Source organism: Vidua chalybeata, chromosome 1 (genome assembly GCF_026979565.1).
Source record: "Vidua chalybeata isolate OUT-0048 chromosome 1, bVidCha1 merged haplotype, whole genome shotgun sequence".
Lineage (NCBI taxonomy): Eukaryota > Metazoa > Chordata > Aves > Passeriformes > Viduidae > Vidua > Vidua chalybeata.
This window is the reverse complement of record NC_071530.1, coordinates 118,321,752-118,348,612: the sequence shown is the minus strand read 5'-3', so window position 1 is coordinate 118,348,612 and position 26,861 is coordinate 118,321,752. Positions and strand designations below refer to the sequence as shown.

Here is a 26,861-nt window from a genome sequence, read left to right as displayed (position 1 = left end):
ACATGTGAGAGGAGTCAGTCAGGTCTTCTTTACTTGGGGCAACTACTGAACTGGAAAGGGTCTCTTGTGCAGCTGAAGCACACTAAACCATCTGAATGTTGCCTTTTTTTTTTCTCCCCACCACAGCTGTGTCCTGAACATCAGTAATGCATGGACATGCTTCCTCCATTGTGTTTGTATAGTTTCACTGTAACTTTCTTGTACTACCCACTAGCTGTATTCTGTGGTTCTAAATTGTTTGCAATAATCATTGCTTATGTGTTTTGCATAGGACTTATATAGTGGCTGTCAGTCATAGTGCTGAAGCATTAGTGTTGTTCTGTGTTTTGCTTAGCTAACTTTGGTTATTCAGCGTTTTCTTTTTCTGTCAATGATGTTTTGAGAAGAAGTTGAATGTCTTTCAGGAGGAGTAGCTAATAATATGCTGACTAGTCTCTTTTCTAATATTTATTTATAGGCTCTTAACCCAGTATTTTAGTGATAGCTTGGAAGAGTAGTGAGTTTTAAATGCACTACTTTGCTTCATAACACTATTTGAACTTGCAACTTCAACCAGTGTTGCCGAAGTAAAGTTTGTCAGCGCTTATTTCTGAACATAACTTCTGTATCTTCTTAGGCATTATAAGCTCAGCGTCTATATCTTCATCTCAGAATTCTGTAATTGATACATGAATATTCAAGTTTCTAACCTGTCTAGAAGTATTCTCAACAGTAACTTTTAACAAGTTTGATTTTAGGAAGATGGTTGGAAAAATACTGTTGTTGTTAGAGACAGTTAAATGGGAGTCATATCTGAGGATTATTAAATGCAGGATTTGACTGATGATTAAGCTAACTTTTTTGATGGTAGTTTTCCTTCTATCTACATTATCTGTTATTCCAGAAGGCTCCTTTTTATAGGTAATTGCAGGAACTACCAAGAGGAATAGCTTAATAAACTTTAGTTTTAACAACGCTGCTTCCTAGTGAATGTGGAAAGTCAAGATTATATTCTTCTTGTTGGTTGGCAGTTGGTTAATGTTATCAGTTAGTAAGTTTTCTGTTACTATGTTCTCTTGGTTATGCCTGAGTGGGATCATGGGTATAACGTCAAGATGGCATCTTAAATCCACCATTTCTGGAAAGGAGAGAGCAGCCAGACAGCTTTCTTCCTCTGAACTCACTGTTGCACAGTAAAATGCATACACTGTAATGTTTCATTGAATTGACTGTAGAACACTGGATCTACTTTTGACTCCATGAGAAACACGAAGGGAGTTTTGCAGTTCACTGTGAAAATGCAGCATGTACTTTTGGTTTTCAGGGAAGTTACTGAAAAAGTGATTGCAGTGGTTGTAATCACTCTTACTGTCTTCTGGTTTACAAATAAGCTATTGTTTACATGAATACTTCAAAGTTTCCTTTATATTACTTGAGACATCGTAGACAGTAATTCAGTCTTCAGTGTTGTCAGAATATGTTGATAAAAGGTAATGTGAAACAAAATTGTTGGTAGAAGAATTGGTAAGTGACAAGATAAAATATTAAGTTTTTCAGAAATAGTAAACCAGCAATAAAGTTTTAGGCTTTGGTTTTCTTGATATTGAGAGGTTGTTAGTAATGTCTATTTTTATATGTATGTATGTATGTATACACACCACACGTAAGAAATTTTGATTATTGGAGGTGTTCCTAGCATGCACAAAGAAAGGCATATATAATGTGCCCTAATCATTCTCTCTTTCTCCTTAAAAAAAACCCCAAACAGTGAGTGTGCACAGTGATATGTACACTAAAGCCAAAATGAATAAAGATCAAATGAAAAGATAACAGAAAAAAAATTAAGCTATGTCATATGCAGGTACAGCTGAAATTAATGCTTTTAAGTTTCCTTTTAGGAAAGGGTTGTTGGATATAGTCTAGAGAAACCAGATAGGAAAATGAAACTTTGGTTTTGCAGAGAAGAAACATGGTTTTCTTCTTGTTTCTCCTTTTGTGCCTGGCCTAGAATAAGTAAGATCTTGTCAAAAAGGTTTTTAGAATTCTCTTGTGGCAGTCTCATCTGAGCATACTTCTATGGGGAGATGATGTTGCCAACACCTGGGGCTCTGTTTTGTGTTTTATAGATAACCAAATCTGTCACATCTGTAAGTTAAAATATCTTAGAATAAGGGATTTTGAATGAATCAGTATGTGTTTGGTAACATTCAGGAGTGCTCAGTTTTGAAGAAAATAGTTGCTTGCATACAGTGTAATGGTACAGTGTAAGACTTCATTGAGACTTAGATGATTCTTCTTCTTAGCTATGTATGGAGCCTTTTAAGAGGGAAATGAAAAGAAAGGAAGAGATATTTTTGTAGGTGATGAATAAATCTAATTCTCTTCCTTGAGAGTGCAAATACATGATGAAATTTCAGAGTTTACCAATATTACACAACTTTCAGACTAGTTACTTGGAAATTACCATTTGTGGAACATATTATAAGCTATTCTGAGATCTGGCAAAAATGTCAGCATGTGCTGTTTCAAGGATGTTTTTAACTTTCTGGTTCTTAGCTCATGAACCATTCGAAAATGTTTACCTTGAACAGTGAATTTAGACTTCCCTTGGCTGAGACACCAGAATTCAAAGAAGGGACAAGAGTGCAAATCCAAATTGATTGCCTGAACAATTTGAAAAATTCTTGTGTAGCAGCAGCTAATAATGCTTTTGGTGATACCATATAGAAATTGAGATAAACTAAACAGAGTCCAGATTCATTTCAATGCCCTTTTTTGTTTCAAGAAAATAGAAGAATTATCTATTTGGCTATATTTAACAGTAATTGTGTGTCTTGTTCAGCAGTCTACTGTGAAGAAGGGTGAGTTTCACTATGAGTAAAGTAATGCAGGAAGATTTATGTGATCATAGCTTAAAGTTTTCTTTTGAAAATACCATCACTGAGGAATAAAAAGCTTGTGCTTGAGACATTACTTCAAAAGCTGCCTTTCTGTGACTGATGCAATACTGAATTTGTCTTCTAATTATTTACAGTCCAGATTATTCAAATAAATTGTGTTCCACAATGTGAGAGAAATTTTGACTTTGATTTATTTGGAGGATGCAGTTACACAGGGGGAAATCACAGAAAATGCTCCAAATACAGTTGTATTGGCCAAATGGAAAGAGTGAGCTTGAAGTGAACTTGGATAAGGAAGGTTTGGGGATAAAAAGTTCTAATTGATAATATAGAGCAGGTTTGTTTTTTTCTTTTTTTTTGTTATTCTAGATGTTTGTTTTACCTACAGTTTCTTCTTTCCAAGCTACTGTAAAACAGTATATGTGTGCTCTGGAATCTTGCACAGGTACAGGCCACTCTGTATTTCATTGCTGGCTTAAGTTTGACCATAGAAGAAGACAGAGATACATTCTATTTTTTTTTCCCATTTCTTTTGAACCTCTCCAATGTGTTCTTTCTCCAAGTACCTTATTTGGAAAGGCCTTTTTTTTGTATGCTAGACAATTTGGTAGAAAATATGTGAGAATTCTTTTGTTTTCACCTCTGCTTCCAGTTTGACTTTTTATATTGACCATAATATATTGCTAAAGGAAATTTGTTTTCTGTTAACCATGATGAGTTACTTTTCAATTCTTCTTTTATTTCTGGTGATGAAAAATAGACAAAAAAAAAGATGAGTTGAGGGTTCTGTCATTCATTTACTGTAGAACTGAAGATTTCTAGGACACTGACGAGAGGTGGGTTTTTCTGGGAAGACAGCAAGAAAATGATTTGGCAATGATCTGAAATATATTATCGTTTTGGGAAAAGAGTTTTGAACCATTATATGTCATGTTCTTCGGGAGGATCAGTATCTTGATTAACAAGGCATAACCCATTTTGTAAACGCTGTGTTTGTATATGTTTTGTATATTTGTGTTCTGATGATATTCCTCTAAATATTTAGCTTCAGTGACATTTCTTGGTTCACAGTATGCTGTTGTGACTTGCAGATTTGCCGTGCCCACTGAGTGGATTAGGGTTAAAAAAATCCCCAAAAACACAACTGCAGGATTGCTGGGCTTATGATTCAGTGAACTGGTATGGAAAACCGCCTTGTATGTAGTTTCCTAGTCCTGAGATTATTGCAAAGTGTTACTCATTCAAACACAGAAATTGCAGTGTTTAATTCACTTAATTTTATATCTTTCCTGAGGTGTTTACAGAAATCTTAAAATGAGCCAAAATTCAAAAGAGATAAATTAGTAAAGTCCTGTACATACCTTTTCATGATGTTTTTTTTACACTTCTACTGCTGTGCAAAGACTTACAATAAGTGCCATTGGAGAATTGGCACTTATTTCATACTGAAGTAGTCTAATCCCTTCACTTTGAGCAAATTCCCTCAAATTATCTCTGCTTTGAGCAGAGGATTGGACTAAAGAATGTTCAGAAGTCTCTTCTGTCCCTTCCCACCTAAATTATTCTATGATTCTGTGGCTCTGTGCTTTGCTAAGGCAGTGAGATCCTTTTGCTCTGTAAGACCCTTCAGGAAATGGTATCTTTGGTGATGGTGATGCCTAGCACTTCCCCTCCATCAGGGAGCATCTGATGAAAGCCACTGGAGTTTTTAATAGAGTCGTAGTACTACTAGACTTTCTTGAAACTTAATTTTTTTTCCGATTCCACTCAGAAGACATTTGCAAAGCTATGTTTACTTCATTAATCCTTAACCCACAGCATATTTTCCAGCAGTCCTTATTATTTGGAAAATAATGGAAAATATTTGGAAAATTAAAAAATATTTATGAATGTGTATGTAGTTATATATTGCACATGAAAACCAAAACAGTATGGCTTCATATTTTTTTAAGCAGAAGAAGTGGTGTAGTGCCTTACAGTGATGCTAAATGAGTCTTCTAAGTGGTTCTAAGAAAGACAGGAAGTATAATGAGGTAATTTAGACCCTAATAGTCTAAATTAGTCTTTTTATGTAACTTTAAAATCCTTACTAAAATTATATCTTCCATACGAAATAACAGTTTTATATAATACTTGAGTACTGAATGTTGTAAAAATATTTTAAAATTCAAACCATGAGTGGTAAACGTACAGGAGAGTTAAATAGCAGGACTTAATTTAAAAAAAACCCACAAACATTCATGGATCTAATATAGTGTATTTCTTAATGGTTTGATGGTAATAGATGTGAAATTAGAATGCTTATGGGTCCCTCTAGTGGTGTGAAATGCTAGATCATACTTTCAAATTATTCATAAATTGAAAATTATTTGTATCCTGGAAAGATGGATCTTTAGATGGTTTAACCATACTTAGATGGTTTTAATTGGCATGTAAAATAGAATATTTCTTTCCAACAAATATTTACAGGTAGTGGAACATTTCACATGATGTGTCAGGTTTAATGATAGTATCTGCTATGTAAATCTGTTAAATGTGCAGTTGGGTTAATATGGAAAATTTGTGAGAGATCACTTCAGTTAAAAGAAGATAATTCCTTCATATTTTTGGGGGAAAAGCCTCCTGGTGGGCCTGTGCTCACCTCAAAGTTCAATTTTTGCATTCAAACATAGGAAGGATCAAATACTGAAATACTTTTTTTTTTCGTTATTTTTTTTTACTGGCAGCGATACACAAGACCTTCAGTTATGCTCTTTCTATTGGTGTGTGGCGAAACTCAGTGCTTTTTATAATGGATAGTTTTCTTTCTGCCTTTTGGGCTGTGGCAAGGAGGAAATGGAGGTAAAGTTCTTATAGCTGGATAACCTTGTTTTGACCAGATTTCCATCAGAGGATGCAAGTCTGTCTTTGCATTATAAGAAAATTGAAGTATATTGCTAGGATTTAAGGTTCCATTAATAATTAAACCAAATAATAATTGTTATTCTTCCTTTTGTGGACAGTCCTTAATATACAAAATATAGAATAATTTTGAGAGTAAATCCATCAGCATATTGTGATCTTTTAAGTGATTGTCACTTGTCTTTACTTACTTTGTTTTTTTATATTGGTATGAGAAAAATAAATATTTAATACCTCTGAAATGTGCTAAAATGTTTTATTTTAGGTTTTCATAAAGTTAAAAGATTGGGAGTGGGAAGAGATTAAAATTAGCCTCTCGGAATACAGATGAAATCTGTTGCATGAAGGCGACTTGTGTTATTTTATTGCTATATATGCATCACATTAGCAAAATAACTGATATTAATAACTAGAATTACTTATTTTTCTTTATTTTAGAAAAAGGAATTTTTTATTATACCAGCATCTCACTTAAGATGCTTAGAAACAAGAATATAACCATTTTAATCAAACAAACAAAAAGCCCCAAAACCTGGGATTGATACTTTGGATGATAACTCTAATTTACAAAGTAATGGCAAGAAGAATGTCATAGGACAGCTGCTATTGAGTAGGCACTAATGCCTTCTTGTTCCTTGCATCAAAAGCACTTCTCAATGCTGTAGTGTCCTCCTTAATGTGCCCATCATCCCAACTTTGCTTTCATTCTCTTTCAGTTCACAAGGCTGTAAATGTCAAATTTATTTTATCGTTCTAATTTCTCCTTAAACTGTCCTTGTGAGCAAATAGTCAATATTGGATATTAGAAGGGCATTTAGCACACTGAAGGCTCCAAATGAAAGGAAATATGTTTGGGCTGGGAGATGTTTTTGCAGTATGCTTGTTCATGAACAAATGCAGTGCACTCTTCATTCTTCACTGTCTTCTTTCCATGATCTATACATTACTGAACATTGGTGTGGTAGGGTCTCTGAAATTAGCATCTCTTTTCATGACTCGTGATAGAAGAGGGGAGGTTGTCATTCTCGTATTAATCATGCATCTAAAATGAATGAATGTGCCAGGAGAGAAATGCCAAATTTCCATTCCACAACTGTATCATTCATTTTACCAGTCTTTTCTATTAACTGGCCTTAGCTGATCTGCTGAAACCACAAAGCACTTGTTTTTTTTATCCTTAATAATAATTTATCTGTGAGGGAAAGGAAAAGGCAGGCACAGTAGCTATCAGTGTTCCCGCAGCTGAAGAATGTATCTTCCCCTCACCCTCTTCCTTGAATGCCAGCTATTTTCTGTTTCAGCCTCCCCTTTAAATTAATAACCTGTCAAACCTTTGCATCTGACTTGCTTATTCTGAATTGTCCTGGAGTAAATGTTTAACTGTTAAAGAGAGAAATTTAGTTTTTGGGTTGGTGTAGTCCCACAAATCAGGTGCTCTGGAGCTGCAGAGGGATGGCAAGGCTGAAAATCTCTTTTCTCATTTGGAAGTTGCTCTGATCATTTCAGATCTGAAGGATAAAGACATTTATTCAGTCAAGGTGTTAATATTACCTAGCTTGGGCTATCCACGTACAATAACTAACAGCTCAAAGGGAAGCGCAAAGCCCAGCCCATGGGGAGGAGCAGCCCCAGGCCCCACCACAAGCAGAGGGCAACCATCTGGAAAGTGACTTGGCAGAAAAGGAACTGGGCCTCCTGGTGGGCACCAGTTAAACATGAGCCAGCCATATATATCCCCTTTCTGCAAGGAAAGCAAGTGGTATCCTGGTCTGCATTAGGAGGAATGTGGCCAGCAGGTTGAGGGGGGTGATCCCTCTCCTCTGTGCAGCACTGGAGAGGCCTCGCCTGGAGTCCCAGTCTGAGCTCCCCAGTAAAAGAGAGACATGGACATAACAGAGAGAGTCCAGCAAAGGGTGAGGAAGATTAAAGGGCTGATGAGAAAAGGCTGAAAAAGCTGGAGCTGTTCAGCCTACAGAAGGCTCAAGGGGAAACTTCTCAATGTATGCACAAATACCTGAAGGGAAGGTGCAAAGGAGACAAAGCCAGGCTTTTTTCAGTGGTACCTGGTGTGAGGACCAGAGGCAGTAGGTAATAGGCACAAACCGATGCACATCAGGAAACACTTTTTCACTGTGAGGGTAGGTGACCAAGTGTTGGCACAACCAGAGGGCTTGTGGAGTCTGCATCCTTGGAGAGGTACAAAAGCCTCTGGGAGATGGTTCTGGGCACTGTGGTCTAGGTCACTCGGCTTGAGCAGAGGAGTTTGACCAGATGAACCTCATCTGGTACTTTCTTACCTCACCAGTTCTGTGATTCTGTAATAAGCAGCATTGCTACTAGGAAAGCTGGAATAATGTAGGCTTTGCTTTTTTTCTTTTAACAAGGGGTAGAAAAACTAGGATTAACGTGTAATAGTAGTGGTTTACGAGCTATGCAAATTGGTGATAATTTAGAGAGTTTAAACATATTTATAAGATGAATAAGTGTCAATAGTGTATTATGAAGAGAATGATAGTTCAGCTTCACAGAAAACCAAGTAACTCATTTGCCTCTGTACCTTGAGCATCATCATCAGAAAAAATCCTGAAGCAAGAAGATGTGCAACCCCTAAATGGCCCCTAAATGACTTTGAATACAAGTATAGGTGGAACACAGGCCTGTACTGCCAAATTATTGCATTTCTGTGTTCTGTTATGTACTTTGCTGCCAGAAGCTGCTGTTTTTCTTGTAGTACCTTTAGCATACTATTCTGCCCAAGATTAATGGGTGGTGCCTGTGATGGTGAAACTTTATTTGCAGCATGACAACAAAACCAAGTTTTTGTTAACTGTAGATCTGTAGAAGACTACTTGAGAACAAGAAAATTATCTATACTTCCAGAAAAGTGCTCATTTTTCCTGCTTTAAATATGTTGTTTTATTGAGATTTAGTGAATTTTCTGGCTTTTGTGTGTGACTTTGTGGATATTTTAGATAATTTTATAACCTAAATGTAACCATTTTATATTCTTTTCAACCCAGTCATTTCTATTTTGAAATTTGGCTCTGAAGGAATTGGATCAAGATTGAGGGGGAGAAACTTCTTACCTGTAGCATACACTGCATTAGCAGCAGCAGCTGTATTGCTCCCTGCTTCTCTGATACACAGGCTGGTAGTGCACGGACTGTAACCTCATGGTCACAAATGTGCTTAGAAAAATTGGTAGAGTAATGTAGCATGACAGAATCTATTTATTTTCCTGCTGTACACGTGAATGTTGCTTTATAAGCAACCTTTATCGTATGTAGTTCATCTGTTTACTTAATAAAAAAAAACCCTGGGATATATTATAGGTACCAGTGTCTTCAGAAGAAGAGCCCTTGGCCTTCAGAATGATAGTTTGAAGAAGGATACTTCATGTGGAGATGTCTGTATTAGCCCTGAACTTCAGTGTCTTGATGAAGTGTCTCAGGCATGTCTGAAAGGACATTCAGTTGTGTTGGTTTAATCGCTGTTAACACAGACGATTGATAGGGAATGGTGCTGTGTTTGATGAGATACTCTATGATCATGCCACTGTGAGCTCTATTTAGAGGTGTTTTATTAGTGTATTTTGGGAATTAATATATTAATTTAACATTAATATATTAATAAGCTAGCATAGAACAGAAAGTAAATTGGAACTTCAGGGAGAAGAATTTAAATGGATAAAGATTTATGTTATGTAAAATTAAGCTGCTGTCACTAGGAATCACTGAGGCTTTTAGTTCAGATTGTCAATAAGGCCACACCTTCCTGTGTACATTTTAGACTGACTTTAAGAACAAAAGTTGTAACTTCTTACTTCACTGTCTTCTAATATGTCTTGTTTTTGGAAGGATAAGACATCTGTGCTACAGAGTTGTGATTTTTTTTTTTTAATGATCTGCATTTTTGAAAAAGAGCACATTGGCATTGACTTCCTTATTTAATACCTCCTTTTAAAATTTTATTATTTGACATGAGTCATTTCAGGCAGGTTGAGTGAATATTAAGATAAGATTATTGGCTTCCTGTTGGTTATATAAAACTGCTATTGGGGGGCACTGTTGAAAAGAAAGTAAAGACTGATTTGGCCTAATGTATTTCAAAATGAAAATATCTGGCTTGCTACAAAGGAACTGTAGCTCTGTGTAGTTCGATGCTAACACTTCGGGCATATCAAATGGAACTGGACGTAAACTAGTATTGGTCATTTGTATAAATCAGTTAACCTAATAAAAGTAAAATAAAATATTTGGATTAATCTTTGAAAAGAGGCTGAAATAATTTTCTGTTGTGTTTTCATCATACTGGGGAACAGAATTAGATAAGCTGTGAACGTAAATGTCAATTGTTTGGCAGAAGAGTGTAGTTATCTGCAAAAGCACAAAAATTACTTGAGTGTGTTTAAAACTTCAGCATAGTAAAGAGATTTTCCGAGCTCTAAACTGTGTAAAAGTATTTGTATTTGCTCAAAGCCTACTTGTATCTGTATTAACACTCGGTTTCTGATACTCTCTTGCTGATGTACATGTCATCTTAGGTGATTGTTAGGGACATGGATTGGATGTGTATACAGCAATTTTCCAAAAATAATTTGTTTCCAGTACTGTGTGTGTTTTTAAACAATATCCGTAATATTTTTGTCCTTTCAATAACAGAGTTCCTTAAAAAGATGAGTTGCAGCTATGATTGAAGTATTTGTTTTTCTTCACAGGATGCTTACACAGAACATATTCTTTCCTAGTCCATGGCTCTGTATTTAGTATTAATAAAAATATCTGTATTTGTGCTGAAACATTTAATACTCAAAAAAATTGCATTATCTTTATGCCAAACTTCCCCTGAGCACTTGTCTTTTTGATAAAGGTTTTTTAGAGAGAGTGTTTATTTTCTTGTTTTTCGTAGCAAATTCTGAAATCGAGGTCTCTGTGTCTGCAAGAAATGTGAGAAGGTTGCTTAGTTTCCAGCGATACCTGAGATCTTCCCGTTTTTTCCGTGGTATCACTGTTCCAAATTCTTCAAACATTTTAGATGATGATTATAATGGACAAGCAAAGGTTGGTTGCTTTATTTTTTTTAAAGTATGTTTTTTTAAATGCTTACTAGTATATATAACTATATCACATACTAAAAGTGCAACCAAATACTAATTTAAAGCATATTCTTTAATGTCTGTGTGTATGTAATTTTGTGCGTTTATTTATACATACATAGTAATGAAATCCAGACAAAATTTCAGGGTTTATAGCAAACTCCTCTACTGCCCATAAGTTTGCTTGGATGATTTTTATGTGGCTAGTGTTTTTGTCGTTGTTGTTACTGTTTTGGTTTTTTTTGGGGGGCGGGGGGGGGGGGGTTTGTTGTTTTTTTTTTTTTTTTTTTTGTTGGGTTTTTTTTTGTTTGGTTTTTTGTTTGTTTTTTTTTTAATAACTGGTGAATTAAGGATGCCCTTGAATAATTGAAGAAAATAATGAAGAGAGGAAAATGTATTTAAGAGATATAATGGAGCATTTTAGACAACTATTCACTTTGATTTTTAGTCTAACTTCACTAGTGAACAACTGGAAGAGTAACTACCTAAATTCAGTAAAGTAAGGTAAATGGATTTTTCAGGACATGCTTATGTCCAACTAACTTTTTCTGTGGTAGGCACTTCTAGAAAAGAAAAGTGATAGATGTAATACACTTGTGCAGCACTAAAGCAGGAAAAGCAGATACTGGGAAGAGAGTTGGTGCTAAGGGAGCAGCTACCTGGATGAAAGGCTGCTGTATTTGCAACAGAGGATGGCAAGTGATGAAGGGGATTGAGTAAGCAAAGGTTATTCAGGTTATTCAATATCCCAAAGGCTGTGTCACTGCATGTAGTGCTTTTTTGTCATCTGACACAGAAAAAGAATACAATATGCAGGATGTATCCATGCTGAATATCATCAGGCTATGGAGTACAAAGAAATCTGATAACCCAAAGAATGGATCTTAAAAACGTACATGTAATTTGATCATAAAAAGATATTGTTAATGCTTTTGTTTCTTCTGATAACAGAGTTTTAGCATCTGGTAGAGAAAAGCTAGAATCAATAATTAGATCACAAAACAGCATTACCAATCTAATGAGAATAGGAGAAGGCAGGAATCTGTTGTAAAATGTGCTGGACAGGTATTTCTGATACAGGTAAGGGAGGCAAAGATTGGGACTGCTCAACTGTGGTGAGGCCTCTTGTACTGTTTGCTATTCTTGGTCATCCCTTTTGTGGGAAGAACAGTTCATGTGGAACAGCTGTGATAAAGATGTGCTGGTTCAGTGGGGTGAAAAGTCAGAAGCCAGGTTCTTAAATTAAAATGCTTGTACAATGGCTCAAATATCTAGTGAATCATCTAGATACTGTTCTATAAGCAGGAGAAAAAAGGAAAAGGTAAAAGACTACACAGAGATTAATTTGCTAGTCTGAATGCATAGTCATTCTGCCCTACTATTTCTGATTTGAACCTAATTGTTTTTAATTGTCTTTTGAGAAACTGCCTAAAGGTTGAAAGGAAGATCTCCAACCAGTTCTGTCAAGGCATTTCATATTAGTTTTTTTCCCTCCAGTCTTTTTATTTCTAAATGTGTGATGTTTTCCAGTTAGAAGACAAATTTAATTATTCTTTTACTGCTATTTTTTTATATAGAAATTCTAAAGACTTGATCTGTCTCTGAAATCTTAAGTACTCCTCTGAGCTACAGGAAGATAGGCATATACTGATTAAAAAATGACAGCTATTATGTTTCTTTTCAGTGTATGCTGGAGAAGGTTGGAAATTGGAATTTTGATATTTTTCTTTTTGATAGACTGACAAATGGTGAGTTTACTTTTGGTATTTCATTTGTGCTTTTCCTTCTAGCATAACTTAACTGTGGCACTTACGTTGCAGTGTTGTATGTGATTGTTCACTAAAAAGTGTAAATTCCATCAGGTAGTACTTTTTGATTTAATAGTCTTTAATCTGACTCCTAGTTTGCCTGGTCACTTCTTTAAAATAATGATACTGTCAGTACTGATACTAATCATTGATTTTTAGAAGAGGCCCTTGATGTACTTTATATGTTGCTGTTCTCTCTTAGTAATTTATAGTAGTAACTTGATACAAATTAACAAATAATTTTATGATCTTTGACTTCTTTTTTTTCAGTTATGGGGCGCTGGTAATTTTTATGGTTCTGTCCAAAAGGTCATTTATATTGAACAAGTATTTTTCTGATAAATGTAGCATTAGATAGAATAGTTCTATTACTTTATAGTGCCATAAGAAGCATGTTTGTGTGTATCCATTATAATTATGACATAGAATAACTGGAGAACTGGGAGTTCAGCAGAGGGAAGCTGCTGTACACATCTCTTGAACAAAATAGAAAAAGGAAGAGAACATTTTGGGAAGGAGGAAGGAGGGCTGCTGCAGTGGGTAGAGTGAAGTTTTGCAATTTAATGTCAGCAATGGCAGCTGGGTTTTGAACAGAATAGAAGTAGGAGATGAGCAGGTCCAATATCACAGTGACATTTGTGCCACTGTGGGAAGAGAATGGAGGGCAGCTCTTACAGATTTTGCAGCAGTCGTGTGGAGTAGGTAGAAAAGTTGCAGTTAAAGTTGCCAGAACAAGGAATTAAGTTCAAAAAGGAGAATGTGTCACCAAAAGATCTTTTTCTCTTCTGTTGCATTGAAGGGGTGCTCGGCTTAACCAAGTGTAAAAGTAGTAACCTCATAGTTATATTTTATACAGATGGATAGAAAAAAATGAAAATAGCAAGGACTTGTAAAAATAGAATGCTTCTATAGATAAACTTTACATAACTGAATGAAAAAAGGCTATGTGTACAAGTTAACATGTAAGCATAGCTTCTTTTGGATTAGTTTATCAAATGGGAGAAATCTGAGGTCATCCTTCTCATAAAAGCCCTTTCTACCTTTTAGATGTGCTTTTTTCAAATACATTTAAAGTACTATCAGAAGAGCTTCTATTGTGGAAGCCTTACACACCATGCATACCACCATCTATTTTGCATTCTAATTAAATCATTTTAGGAGGATATTTTGATCAGACAGCCTTGGTCTTGCAAGTTTGTAAAGGCAGAATGCTGTATATAAAACTCTGGATGAGCTGCCCTGGATGAACATCTGTGAAAGAATTTCCCCAGTAAATGTTGTTCCAAGAGTTGCATATTTATTTCATTGTGAGGATGTGACATGAGAATACATTAATTCCAGCCTAGTAATAAACTTGATTTAGAATAAATTTTTGTCTTCGTGTACCTCAGTTTCTGTCTGTGCTAGGTTCTGTAATGCTAAATGAAGATTGTCAGCCATGACATTGTTTACAGAGCAAATAATGGACAAGCTATTAAAAAATAAACATTGTGGACTGTGGCTCTTACAGTTTTGCTTATTTTACCACTGCAAAAGATTATAATCAAGCTATGAGTAGACAACATATATTATAAGCTTGTAAGATTATACATTTTTGTAGAGTTCCAGGTGAAATAAAAAATTCAGCAAAATATGTTATGAAAATGTGAGATAGCATATTTGTAATGTCCTCTAATCAATAGTGTTGTCTAGCTTTTCTCTTCGCCTGATTACATTTCTATTTTGTATATGTGTTTGTGATGTGTTGCATAAATATAAAAATAAAATTGAATAGAATTATAATGGATTTGCATGTTGAAATGGGTTTTTTAATGTTCAGTAACATTTTCTTCCTATCAGTTGCCATTGGACAATTGGTGAATGCATTAGAATTAAGCAAAACCACTGGTTGCTAGAGACAGCTAATGGAAACTTGTCATGTAGTAAGATTTAAATATTTATGAATTGGTGTAGAATATCATGACTTGGTGTAGAGAAGTTTGCTTGTATAATTTTTGTGACCAATTTGTTTGAAATAATACATTTCTTATGGAAGAGTCACTGATTTCATGGCTTCAAATGAATTAGTATTTTCATCTTATTTTTAGGAAACAGTCTAGTCAGCTTAACGTTTCATCTGTTTAATCTACATGGACTAATTGAACACTTCCAATTAGATACGATGAAACTTCGTAGATTTTTGGGTAAATACAGCTTTTTATTTTAATGAATATTGCTGTTTATCTGCATTTTTATACCTTAACTGAAGTCCTGATTGTAGTTTAGCAATAAAGTTTGAAGGGTACTGATGCAGTCTACATTGTGCAGTGAATTAAATTATATTAATTGAGACAATCTCTCAAAGTTTTTTATGAGTATAGAATTTTCTGTGTTAAATCCAAATAAGTATTAAGAAGTTTAGTTTCATACCTGATGCTGTATTGTATTTATTAAATATATTTAGTATCTATTAAACAATCAGGAATATATGTGACATTTGTATTGGGAAAGGCTGGACAGCTCTTTTCTTTGTTCTTATGTTTAGTTCCGTATTGATCTTTACTTTTTCCAATTACACAGTTTCCTAACTATATGGAATATGTCAGAAATATGTTCTGGTGCCAGTTTGCTGTTACCTCTGGCTTGCTCAAATTCTCCTACAAGTAAGCATTGCGCTGTGGACATAGTTTCTCCCTAGACAGCTTAGAGGAAGATTTTAATTTCATGTGTGGGCCTGTGTCAGTGGAATGCTTCTTTGAAGATAATTGTAAATACTGGGTAGAATATTCAAACCAAGTGGTATATTCACTTGACAGAGCTGTCTGCATCCCAATACATAGACAGGTGCTGGTAAGAGACCTCCTTCCTTTGGTTCTTCTGTGACCGTTTCTTTAATTTTGTGAAGTGGGATGATTTTTTTAACTGACCAGGGTAAACAAGTTTCTGGTCCCTTTCAGCAGTTTTTCACAGTTTCAGAAAAAACAATTCTATGGTTACAAAGCTTGTCACTTAACAGGGGAGCATTTGGAAATCTTTTCTCCCCTTTCAAATAAGAGAATGTTTTTGTTTTCACAATTTAGTTCTCTTTCAGTTAAAAAAAAAATCAGTTCTGTCTTGCATTTCATGTTGTTTTAAACATTCCTCCAGTTTCAGGAATGTTAATCAGCTGACCTTAATGACTGATATGTTAGAATGGAGGAAAATTATTATAGAAATCTGGTTTTAGGCTTCTCGAGTTCTAATTGAATGTGGTTTGTTTTTCTCATCTGGTTAGTTGACATTATGCAAATGATAATACTTAAAAGACCAGTTAGAAATGACTGGCTTGGTTAACTGGTTATCAGAAGATGGAAGTTTTAACTACATATGATTATTCAAAGTCATAATCCACTAAAATGAGATTAGACTTTGAAGAAGGCAAAATTTATTCTAAATTTGAAATTAATACCTTTCCGTTTTTGGTAATGCCTTCTACTTAATATCAGTAAAAAGCTCTGTCTTAGTCCATTATAAAATCAAAGAACTTTTCTTCCAAATACAGCTTCTTAACATGAACACAACTCATTATTTTCTTTGGCTGCCTCTTATACTCTAATCCACAGCAATCTGAAGACCAAATTCCAGAAGACTAGGACAGCTCAAATGGTCCAGTGCCACACAAAATTCACATTATATGAGAATCTACTGGAATCTTTTAAAGTAGAGAAATCTTGATTTTAGTGATTTCCATCATCTACTTGGAGATCTACATCTTCCTACTGTGTCTTTACAGGTTCTTATTCCAGACCTGAACCAGGGGAGAGAAAATGCAAAGTACTACATTCCTGAAAACAGGATTGTTGTGCTATTCTGATTCTGGCAAACTGTGATCAATGTGTTGACCTAGGTCTGCTTTAATAAAATAAGTAAGTTAGGAAAATTGTAAAGTTCAGGTAGCTGGATCAGCCTATGAAGCCATAAAAAAAATTAAAAAGAAAGCCAGGGATCTATGCATTCATGCACTTGATGTGAGGAATAGGTGAGAGACAGTTCTACTGCAGGTTAATAAAGCCCAAAGATGTTTATGTTGATTTTCATTATTTTTCATATGAGCTGTCACCTATCCATTGAGTACTACTGAGATGACATGGTGGTGACCGTATTTTGACTTTTCATGAAGCTCAGCTTTCACAAATACCACATCAGTAATGCTGTATTACATTCACATTACATTCATATGGATCCTCTGGCCTTATAAATTGAGTAGAAAAGAAGCTTGTGGGTATGTTTGTTTGGTGGGACTGACAGACTGTAGTCAAATAGGAAAACAATCTTTTGAGATTTGCTTGGAAGAACATTAGTTCTTCCAAGCAAACCTAAAGACTTCAGAGGTAGTAGGCAAGACATTAGAATATAGTTTGACTGCTGTCCTTCTTCCCTTCAATCCTTTTTAACATTATAGTTTTTTCATTTGCTGTATTTGAGCTAATGTTGATGCCCTTCAAAGAATTCTGCCTGTAATGTTCCAGGACAGTCAGGAAGATGGAGGAGAGCAAGGAAAAAGTTAAATAGAGAATATTGAATCTAGGTGTAGTTAGTCAGACCAGCATCTAAATGAGATTCTTTTCTAAATAGCATATGGGCTTACCAAGTATGAAAAAAGGCCTAGAATACATATAGTGGTTTTCCATGACCACTTTCCTGAATGGGAAAGAAAAACACTTCATATGATGGGAAAGCAGTGCTTAATTCCTCTAAAATCCTGTTTGTTTTCAGGCCAGATATGAAGTCATCCTAATGGTTTGGTAAATAGTGTAATTTTCATTTTGTATTCAGTGTTGCCTCACCAGACAGATTGTCAAAGAGCCTTGCCTGGGAAGTTCTCAAAGTCAGAGTATCTCAGATTATATATTAATTTCAAGTTGTTTAATTTTTGCTCTGAGGTGACTTTACATGTAGTTTATTTCCTTTAACAAATACTGTTTCTTTGCATAAAAATCTTAACAGCTGCATCGTGGTTCAGCTGATGATTTATTGACTGATGCTTTTATGTGTGTGTAACTTGTGATACTGCATATTTCTGTGCCTAATAGGGGCTTATAAAATGGTCCTTGAAAAATTTGCATTTTTATTTAAATATGGATATTTGTTATTTTCCTGCAGTTATGGTTCAAGAAGATTATCACAGTCAAAATCCTTATCATAATGCAGTTCATGCTGCTGATGTGACTCAGGCCATGCACTGTTACTTAAAAGAGCCCAAGGTAAGGCAGCATTCTCACTTTTACATCACTCATAACACACAGAAATATGCGTTTGTGTGTATATGCATAGGAATGGATTGTGTGCACGTATCACAGAATCCATTCTTTTCCATCTAGGCTGGAAAAGATTTCTGAGATGGTGTCCAACCTGTGACCAAACACCACCTTGTCTACTAGACCATGGCACTGAGTCCCACATGCACTTAAACACCTTTGCTTAATCTCCTCCAGGGACAGTGACTCCACCACTGTGGACAGCCCATACCTATGTCTAATCACCCTTTCAGTGAAGAAATAGTTTCTAATGTCCAACCTAAACCTCCCCTGGCACAACTTTAGACTGTGTCCTCTATGCTGTTGCTGGTTACCTGGGAGAAGTCAAGTCCCACCTGGCTCTTTCCAGTTGTAGAGAGCAGTAAGGTCATTGATCTATATATAAAGCTACATGCATATATGTATGTGTGTATGCACATACAGATTTTATCAAAAGTAAAGAAACATAAGAACCTAACAAGAAACACTTTTGAACTCTCCCTTGCCTTCCCTGTTGCTGAGGCTGTGGGTTCACACTTAGTGTGCTTTTCTTTTTTCCCCCACTCTGAGCTGACATTGTCTTTTGTATGACTTCCTGTTGAACTACAGCAGGGAATTAAAGTTGCAGCTGTTTAATATAGTGCTGTGCCCCAAGACATTTATATAGAATTGTAGCCTGAGTCAGAGCTGGCAACAATAAACCTGTGTACTTGTCATATGGGGTGGTTTTTTTCTTCCATAAATTACCATTAGCCTTGCTTTGCTTGTCTTTGCTGTTACTGAACAGTTTGCTTCTATGAGAGGCAGTTCATAGCAATACATCAGGAGTTCTCTTCGGCTTTCTTTTTAAGAAAGGGTAGAGTGATAAACCTTAAGGAGCTAAACTAATTTAGTGTTTGTTCCTTACTACTTAGACTGCTGTCAGGCTGCTTCAAGTGATGTCTTGGACAATTTCAGGGCAAAGTCCTGTCCTTCTGTATGAAATTGAAAGCTGTAGTGCTCTGTAGCTAGATGAGAAGTTATCTATCTACCTTGATGCAGATTATCACTAACCTGGTATTCCCTTGAATAGCATAGCTCCTTTATTCTGCTTCTGAGGTAAAAACAAGTAAATTTTGGCTCCATAAAACCTTTTTCAGAGACTCTTTGCCCACTCCTCCCACTCAGTTTCTCAGTGCTTCTCTCAGACCAATTGGTGCAGTGAGCCTGATCAGAGCTGATACATGATGAGCTTTTTCATGGCATTCAGTTTGGAAGCAAGCATTTTTTTATTTAATACTCGTGATGGAAGTTTTGTAAGGCTTCAGATACAAGAATAGGCTTGGTATTTCTAGTAACATGTACAGCTATAGTTCAGTGTACTGAACTACAGCTCTGTTGCACTAAAGTACATAATAAACATATGAGGTGTGAAAAATGGCAAATGCAACAGGGAACATAACTTCTGTCCTTGCAGGGTGTTCACTGCAGTTCACCTTTATATGGGCAGAACTGTCCTCTCTGTTTTAGTGCAAACTAGACTTTGTTACTGAGTTTAAACTTTCAAACCTCTCAACCACAAGAAGGAACACCTATGAACAGTGACAGTAAGTCCATGTAGATGCATGCTGAGTTAATTGACATGCACATTGAAAGTATTTATTTGTGGCGGATTTTCCTCCTTTGGGTCTGTTCCTGGTAGACCTTGAAATACAGTTTTGCATAAGAGTAGAAATACATTCTAAATAGTTCTAAGTCTTCCAGACCATTAGTTTCTTTCTCTTAGGAAGAAAGGTTTTCATGCTTTTTAAAATATAGTATGAATTTAAAGCAGAATAGACACAAATGGACTTGGTAAATGAGAGGGAGAGCTAATTTTAAGAATTTGCTGCTTTTATGGGGTCTGGTTAGGAATCGTGCTTCATTACCAGACACAAAGAATTTTGTGTGATGGCAATTTTTAAGAGTGAACCTTGACATTCAGAAAGAATAATGCTTAAACCATTTTTGAAATTTTGTAGCTTTTGGGGGGGAAATACTGCGAAAAGTCAGTGGAATGTTAGTTTTACATCTTCAAGGTTTTCTTCAAATTTCTATTGGCTGTTAATTACTAAAAATCAAAAATGCAACAGTCATGCACTTAGTTCCTAAGGCCATATTGCATTACTAACATTTGTTGGGTTTGCCTTTCAGCTTTCCAAGTCTTTGACTCCATGGGATGTCCTGCTTAGTTTAATAGCAGCTGCCACACACGATTTGGATCACCCAGGCGTTAACCAACCTTTCCTAATTAAAACAAATCATTATTTAGCGACTTTATATAAGGTAAGGATAAAATTATTTATTTTGTTAAAACCAGGTTTGGAGAGGAGTGTAGAAAAGGACTATAAATTGTGATGTGTTTAGCTAGTGGTAGGATTGAATGCACACATTGTTTCCATGTCACTGGGATAAAAAATTGCAAGTTAACTAAGTGTTCAGGATTTGTGGGTTTTAACCTCTGGGAAAAACAAAAAAAAGAAGAAAATAAAACACCAACCCCAAAACACAGCCAAATTGTATATAGCTCATCAGTTTAAGAAAAAGGTATTGACTGATATGTGTTATTCCCTTTTAATTCACAGAATACCTCAGTATTAGAAAACCATCACTGGAGATCGGCAGTGGGGTTGCTGAGAGAATCTGGTTTATTTGCACATATGTCATTAGAAAACAGGTATGTTTATACCACATAGTATAGATTAGTTTCAGAGAGAAGCAATCTGTCAGCTAAGACAGCCCTGCAAAACAATATAAGTTATTGCACAGCAGTTTTGAGTACAAAACATAGAAATCTATTTTAAGAATTCCTGGATACTGTGCTGGTAGAGTAGAGCAGTTCGTGGTGCAACGTGATACTCAGAAAATAACATGTACTGGAAGCACATTGAAGGAGTGTATTAATGTAGTCAAGCACCTGTTCAGACTAAACTTGGCAGTCTTTTCTTGTTCTGCCACCACAACTGTAGTTTAAAATAGACCATCTTCACCTACTCTTGACAAGAAATAATCTTGAGACAATCAGTTCGTGCATTTTTAAGGAAAAAAAAAAAGAAAGAGGGGGAGGAAAAAAAGCTAAAAACTGTTTTAGTCTTCCTGAAAGCTGCCAATGAAATATTCTCATATTTCTCTGAATGTTGCAGGAATTTTTCAGGAAAAGAAAGGAAAAAAATTTCAATGAAAATGTTTTTTATAAAGCTTGTATTTCTATAACAACAAATATGATAAAATGCCATGTAGATCTAGTGATGACCGTTCTTAATTGATATACTTTTGGATGTTTGGTGTCACGTATTTCAGGCAGCTGATGGAGAGCCAGATAGGTGATCTCATTCTTGCCACAGACATCAGTCAACAAAACGAGTACCTGTCCATGTTCCGATCCCATTTGGATAGAGGAGATCTATGTTTGGAGAACGCAAACCATCGTCACTTCATCTTACAGGTGATCTTGCTGCTCATATTTTTGAAAACAGCATTTTAGTGGAAAAACTAATTTCGTTTAAAATACTAAATACTGCTTCTGCCAGGCCTTCTCCTCCTTTCAAAATGGAGCAGAACTGTCTTTTAGTCTTTCTGTTCCTTTACAAAGAGGTTCTTCCCTCCACTTCAGTTCCCACAGCCAGCACTTCTCCCAGGTGATGGTGTGTTTTGGTAAGTCTGATAACGTAGAGCTGCTGAAGGAAGGTGTTCCAAGACAAGGTTTAGCTCTTCTAACAACTCCATTGCAGTCTCAGAACTGTGAAATGCTTTGTCAGAACACATTTTGTGGAAGGAAAGCACTGCAGAATCAGTTTGCAGTTGTGCTGGTGAGCTTTAGCAAACTTTAAAAACAAAAGCCTTGAGAATCTTAGGTTTGTAGGCATTTTCCTACTAGGTTCATATTGTGGGCTATAAGAGAAAGTGGACAAACAGATGAGAAGTTCTGTCTTGTGCAAGCTATTGCTAAAAATACAAGCATGAGAGCCAGAAATGGAAAATACTGCTTGTTTGCTTTGATGCTTCTTTTTCTGAAGTTATTTTTGGTTCCTGTAGCAGTGAGTATACTAAATATAGTGGTCCTGAAATACTTTGAGTTGACTGAATTTCCATATTACTCAGGGATGATCATGAGATCTCACAATTCCCTGAGTGTTTTTTAAATATTACAGAACATAACTTTGGAGCACAAATGGTAGGTAGGTTTGTTATTCACAAAACCTAAAATAATCTGTTATCAGGAGTTAAGTAATTACAGGCACTTCTGTTGAAGGAAAGGTGACCTAACACTGTGTGTTAACTTGTTAGATGGCTTTGAAGTGTGCAGATATTTGTAACCCCTGTCGGACATGGGAGCTGAGCAAGCAGTGGAGTGAAAAAGTAACGGAGGAGTTCTTCCATCAAGGCAAGTAAGAGTAGAAGTATCTGTTAGTGTATAATGTATTTTGTGTGGAGAGAGTGTCCATGAGTCCTAGTCCATTTATATTTAGCACTAACAGAGATGTACAGTATAGGATTTTTTTACTTTCACGGGTTGTGTTTCCTGCAAAAAAGGTCAGAGTTCCTAAAACTCAGTGGAAAATCTGCTTAGAATCTGAACCTAGAATGGCTGATGCAATACATCCTTCAGCTGAAAGGGACTTCAGATTAATAATTATGGCCATTTTGAAATTGCCCTAGTGGTTTCAGCAAATTATGGAATATGTTCGTCATGTGTCTTCAATATTTAAGCTTCAGCTGTGAGGCCTGTTGGTAAGCAGGTAAGAGCCAGGGAGATTTTTAGTTACTGTGCAGTTTAGACTCCTTATGTAAGCAGTTAATAAAGCCTTTAATTGGCAAATGGAGATAATTTGCTCCATTGTTACTAAATTGTTTTATAATAAAATTAAGGCTAGTTTGGTGGACTTGAGATCTGCTAATTTGCATGTGAATATGGTAAATGGGGAACAGACTGCTTTATTTGGTGCTAATCATGTGAGACTTGATCTTAGATAAAGGTGAAGCAGAAACACAAATTGCCTTTATTGAGCAATTTCTGAAAGCTAAGCTATCCTCTTCCATATTGCTGAGGGGGGATTAATTTGTCATTTCTGTGACAGTGAAGGTTTTGCAAGAAAAAGGATGGTAAACCTTCAGGAAACTTGTGGTTCTCTGGGGTTTCTGAAATTACTGTTTGATGAAAAATACCAAGTATTTAATATTTAAATACAGTAGTTGTAAGTATTGTTAGTCTGACTGATCTGCTTGGTTTTTCGGGAGATGGGAAGATAAGTAAATGCATTCTACCAGCTGCAAGGGTAGTATCCTTGTTGACCAACACTCACAGCTCACTTCTGTTAGTGTTTGACTTGGTTGGGACTTGATGATTTAATGGTTGCATTATATTTCTGTTTCTTTAGGTGATATTGAAAAGAAATATCACTTGGGTGTGAGTCCACTTTGTGACCGACAGACAGAAACTATTGCCAACATCCAGATTGGTAACTGCAATTCAGTTCATTTCAGTTGACTTCTTTCAGCATGCAATTTGAAAACAAAAGCACCTTTTGGATACATTTCCTAGAGGCTGAACATATTCTGTGTGGCACCACTTTATTATAAAGAGCAATTTTATTTTTATTTGCTGTATAACATCTGTTGAATTGTTTATGAATGGTGCTGCCCTGACAGTCCTGGGGCCCCTCTCTTTCCTCACAGAGCAGGTACAGTGTGGGAGGCAGCTGACTTCTCCACACTGCTGCCCAGAACCTTCCTCATCTGAAGGGTGTTTTGGAAGAGGAGGGTCCCTTCCCCTTGCCATGTGGTCTTTAGTGCCTTTTGCAGCGAGCTTGTCACAACTGGGCATGCTGAGTTTACCCTTTTGGAATGTCAGCATTCCCTTTAAATACAGCCTTTAAGGAGGATGTATGGGCAGAGATGTGATGGAGAATGGTGGATAGACATTATATTAATAGTTTTTGCTAACCTGACTTGGATTTAAATAGTAAAATGTCTTTTTATTGTTATTTTAATAGAAGTTGATTATGGAGATGAAGTGGGACTCAGTTATAAACATAGTAAAGGAAAAAAAACAAATTCAACAACTAGCACAGTTTTAATTAATGCTTTAAATTGACACAAGCTGATGTGTTCAATCAGCTGCACTGTTTAATTTAGAATGCTAGGAAATCATGTATAATAGACATTACAAATAAATGAATATGTGCATACACATGAAGTACATCAATGTGTTGTTTAAAAAATTTCTAAAATTTGTATTTATTTTTAGTCACCCTAGTATTGTGAAAACAACATATTTTTCCCCTGTGTAGTATAATTCAGACTCACCATAGGGTAATTAATTATAAAATCTTTTAGAACTTTAGTTTTCTAAATTGTGTGACTTAGTTGCTGATGTTTAGATTTCTCTCCTCCTCCATATTGTCCAGTATTTGTCTTCATTTGGTTGTTGCTGTGAAAGAAAGGTTCATTTGTAATGCAGCGTATTGCTGGTCTTCTGATTTGTAAAATCCTTTACATTTTGAGAATTTTTTTTTGTAGAGTTGCCTGAAATAGCTAAATGAATATTTAAAAGCACATTGGAGAATAGTAATTTGCCACATTTATTATTTGCTACTAAGTAGAATTTAAAATACTTGGTTTGAGTATTTTAATTTTTCTCTGTATTGTTTTTTTTTTATTTTATCTGCCTCTGTTTGCTTGTTTTTGAAGGTTTTATGACTTACTTAGTGGAACCACTGTTTGGGGAATGGGCCCGGTTTTCCAACACAAGGCTGTCACAGACAATGCTTGGCCACCTGGGACTGAACAAGGCAAGCTGGAAGGGCGTGCAGAGGGAACAGTTGGGCAGCGGTGACGATGTTGACGCCACTTTTGAGGAAATGGACTCAGACATTTTACCTCAGGAACCTCGATTGTCCTGACCTCAATCTCCATGACAAAGCTGCCTCTTCCCTCGGTATCTGCACGGCTGGATTAAAGGAGACACATGCCAGCCCAAGGTTTTGGTAGAATGGTAAAATGATGCCAGCATTATTTATTTCCAAGTTTTCCTTTGACACAGACCATTTGACCCAGAATTTTTTTAAGCCGCCAGATCTGAACATAGAGCAATATGCACCCGCCTCAGTTGGTTGTTGTTTGGAACCTCGAATATGCAAAGCACAGCAGTGACTGAGCCTTGGAGCAACAGGATGAAAGCTTCATCGTGCCCCATGGCTTGGGTTTTCTCATGATATTTGGAATACGGTCTTCAAATCTAAGACTTGACATGGATTGTTCCACTCCCTTGGAATTTAGCAAGACTTGCATAAATGTGTTCAAAGCATACCTTCCACTCAGTCCCTGTTTTAATACGGAAATGTGAAGTGCCCATCCTCTGCTGCCTCTGGCAAGACTTGATGTTTACAAATGTACTCTGAAACTGTCGGTTCTAGACTTAACCTTTGCGCATGGCTGTGAAGGAACCACTAACTTGGGTTTTTTGCTTTTTTAAAAGAAAAAGATCAAATTTGAGACTGCAGCTCTTCTTTCTTTGGATGCCAGAAAAGCCTCCCATTTGCCATAATTTTGTTTGTGCACTGGGAACTGAGCATTCATCATAGAGCACAGCCAAGCTTTACTCCAGTGCTATATGAGAATGCAATTTTTTAATGGCAAAAACACACTTCTGAATCTGGGAAGGGAAGGGGTGGGGGGGAAGCGTCCGAACTGCATTGCGATTCTGCAGTGGGAACATCGCATGTTGTCCTCACTATTGTACACTTGAACTGCACATGCAAGAAAAAGGTGGAATGTCTAAACACCATAATCAGCTCAGGGTATTTGCCAATCTGAAATAAAGTGGGATGGGAAGCGTGTCCTTCAGAACAAGGGTACAAATGCCCCTTTCGCTGCAGCGTGTGTGTATGTGTGGGTGTGTGAGTACGTTTGGGATGGGGGAGGGCGGGAGGGCTGGGGAAAGGGTTTGAACGGCAACATTTTTTCTTTTCTTTTTCTTTTTTTTTTTTTTAATTTATTCTTTTAGAATGTGACAATTTCATGAACAGCCACACTGGGGAGGAAACTGTAACAAATTGCTACAGATGCCTTAAACTATGCACAAAGCTAAGTGACCAAATTTGTTTTTGATTTGAAAAAAAAAAAAAAAAAAAAGTGCATTGTTTACGTATTCCTCCCTCTACTGAAACATTACCCACTGATGGGTTTTTGATGGGAAAAGGAGAAAATGTTTTTTAGGACAAAATTAAAGGACTAATTTTAAACTTTAAACATTCCATTTTTGTAATTTGTTTTACATTGTTTTAAGTACAGTAAGCACAACTGTAATCTAGTTTGAGAAACTGGTGCTTTCTTTTAGTTCATTTGTATTTCCCTGTTATTATTGTAAAAGACTGTTTATTAATTCTGTTTACACTTTGTTGCAACAGCCATTTTTGGAAGAGAGCTTCAGCGTAAAGCCATTTGTAAAGGCTTTGCCATATTCATTTTAATATGTGCCTGTTGCTGTTAACTTTTAATTAATAAAACAAAATCTTTTCACATTATGCTCCTGTACATTTAAGTTATGACTGAGTCCAGCGTTGTGGAAAGGTAGCTAAGGTTGCAGTCAGCTTCCACTGTAAAATTAAGCCAACTTTTGGATTTGAAAATACTAGTCCTCATATGCCAAAATGTATTGCCTCTTGGAGCTTGGCCTTTTACTATTTGAAAAGCAAATCCTGACTTACCTGATTGTTTCCCTTCTAAAACTGTTTATTATTCTTTCATGTTCCCTGAAGTAGTATCATTAATCTCAAAGTGGCCATGTTTAAAGAAATAAATTTCTAATGAAACCATTCTTTTGAGCCTGCGTGAACTTCCTTCCTTTGCTGCCAGTGCAAGTTCTTGATGTTGACTCCAAGAGAGAAGGATCAGATGGGACAAG

General features: G+C 36.1%; 1 protein-coding gene across 4 annotated transcripts in view; it reads left to right on the top strand.

Annotated features, from left to right (window-relative positions):
* Nucleotides 1-25,617, top strand: part of PDE7A (phosphodiesterase 7A) — a 74,614-nt gene extending 48,997 nt beyond the window's left edge. For all 4 annotated transcript variants that reach the window (XM_053939428.1, XM_053939419.1, XM_053939411.1 and 1 more), the window contains 10 exons: nt 10,689-10,840; nt 12,560-12,623; nt 14,771-14,866; nt 17,805-17,905; nt 20,111-20,242; nt 20,542-20,633; nt 21,257-21,401; nt 22,244-22,340; nt 23,335-23,415; nt 24,647-25,617. In XM_053939428.1, the coding sequence (XP_053795403.1) occupies nt 10,689-10,840; nt 12,560-12,623; nt 14,771-14,866; nt 17,805-17,905; nt 20,111-20,242; nt 20,542-20,633; nt 21,257-21,401; nt 22,244-22,340; nt 23,335-23,415; nt 24,647-24,858 (1,172 nt within the window). In that variant the 3' untranslated portion in view covers nt 24,859-25,617. The remainder of the gene's footprint in view (nt 1-10,688; nt 10,841-12,559; nt 12,624-14,770; nt 14,867-17,804; nt 17,906-20,110; nt 20,243-20,541; nt 20,634-21,256; nt 21,402-22,243; nt 22,341-23,334; nt 23,416-24,646) is intronic.
* The last annotated feature ends 1,244 nt before the right edge of the window (nt 25,618-26,861 follow it).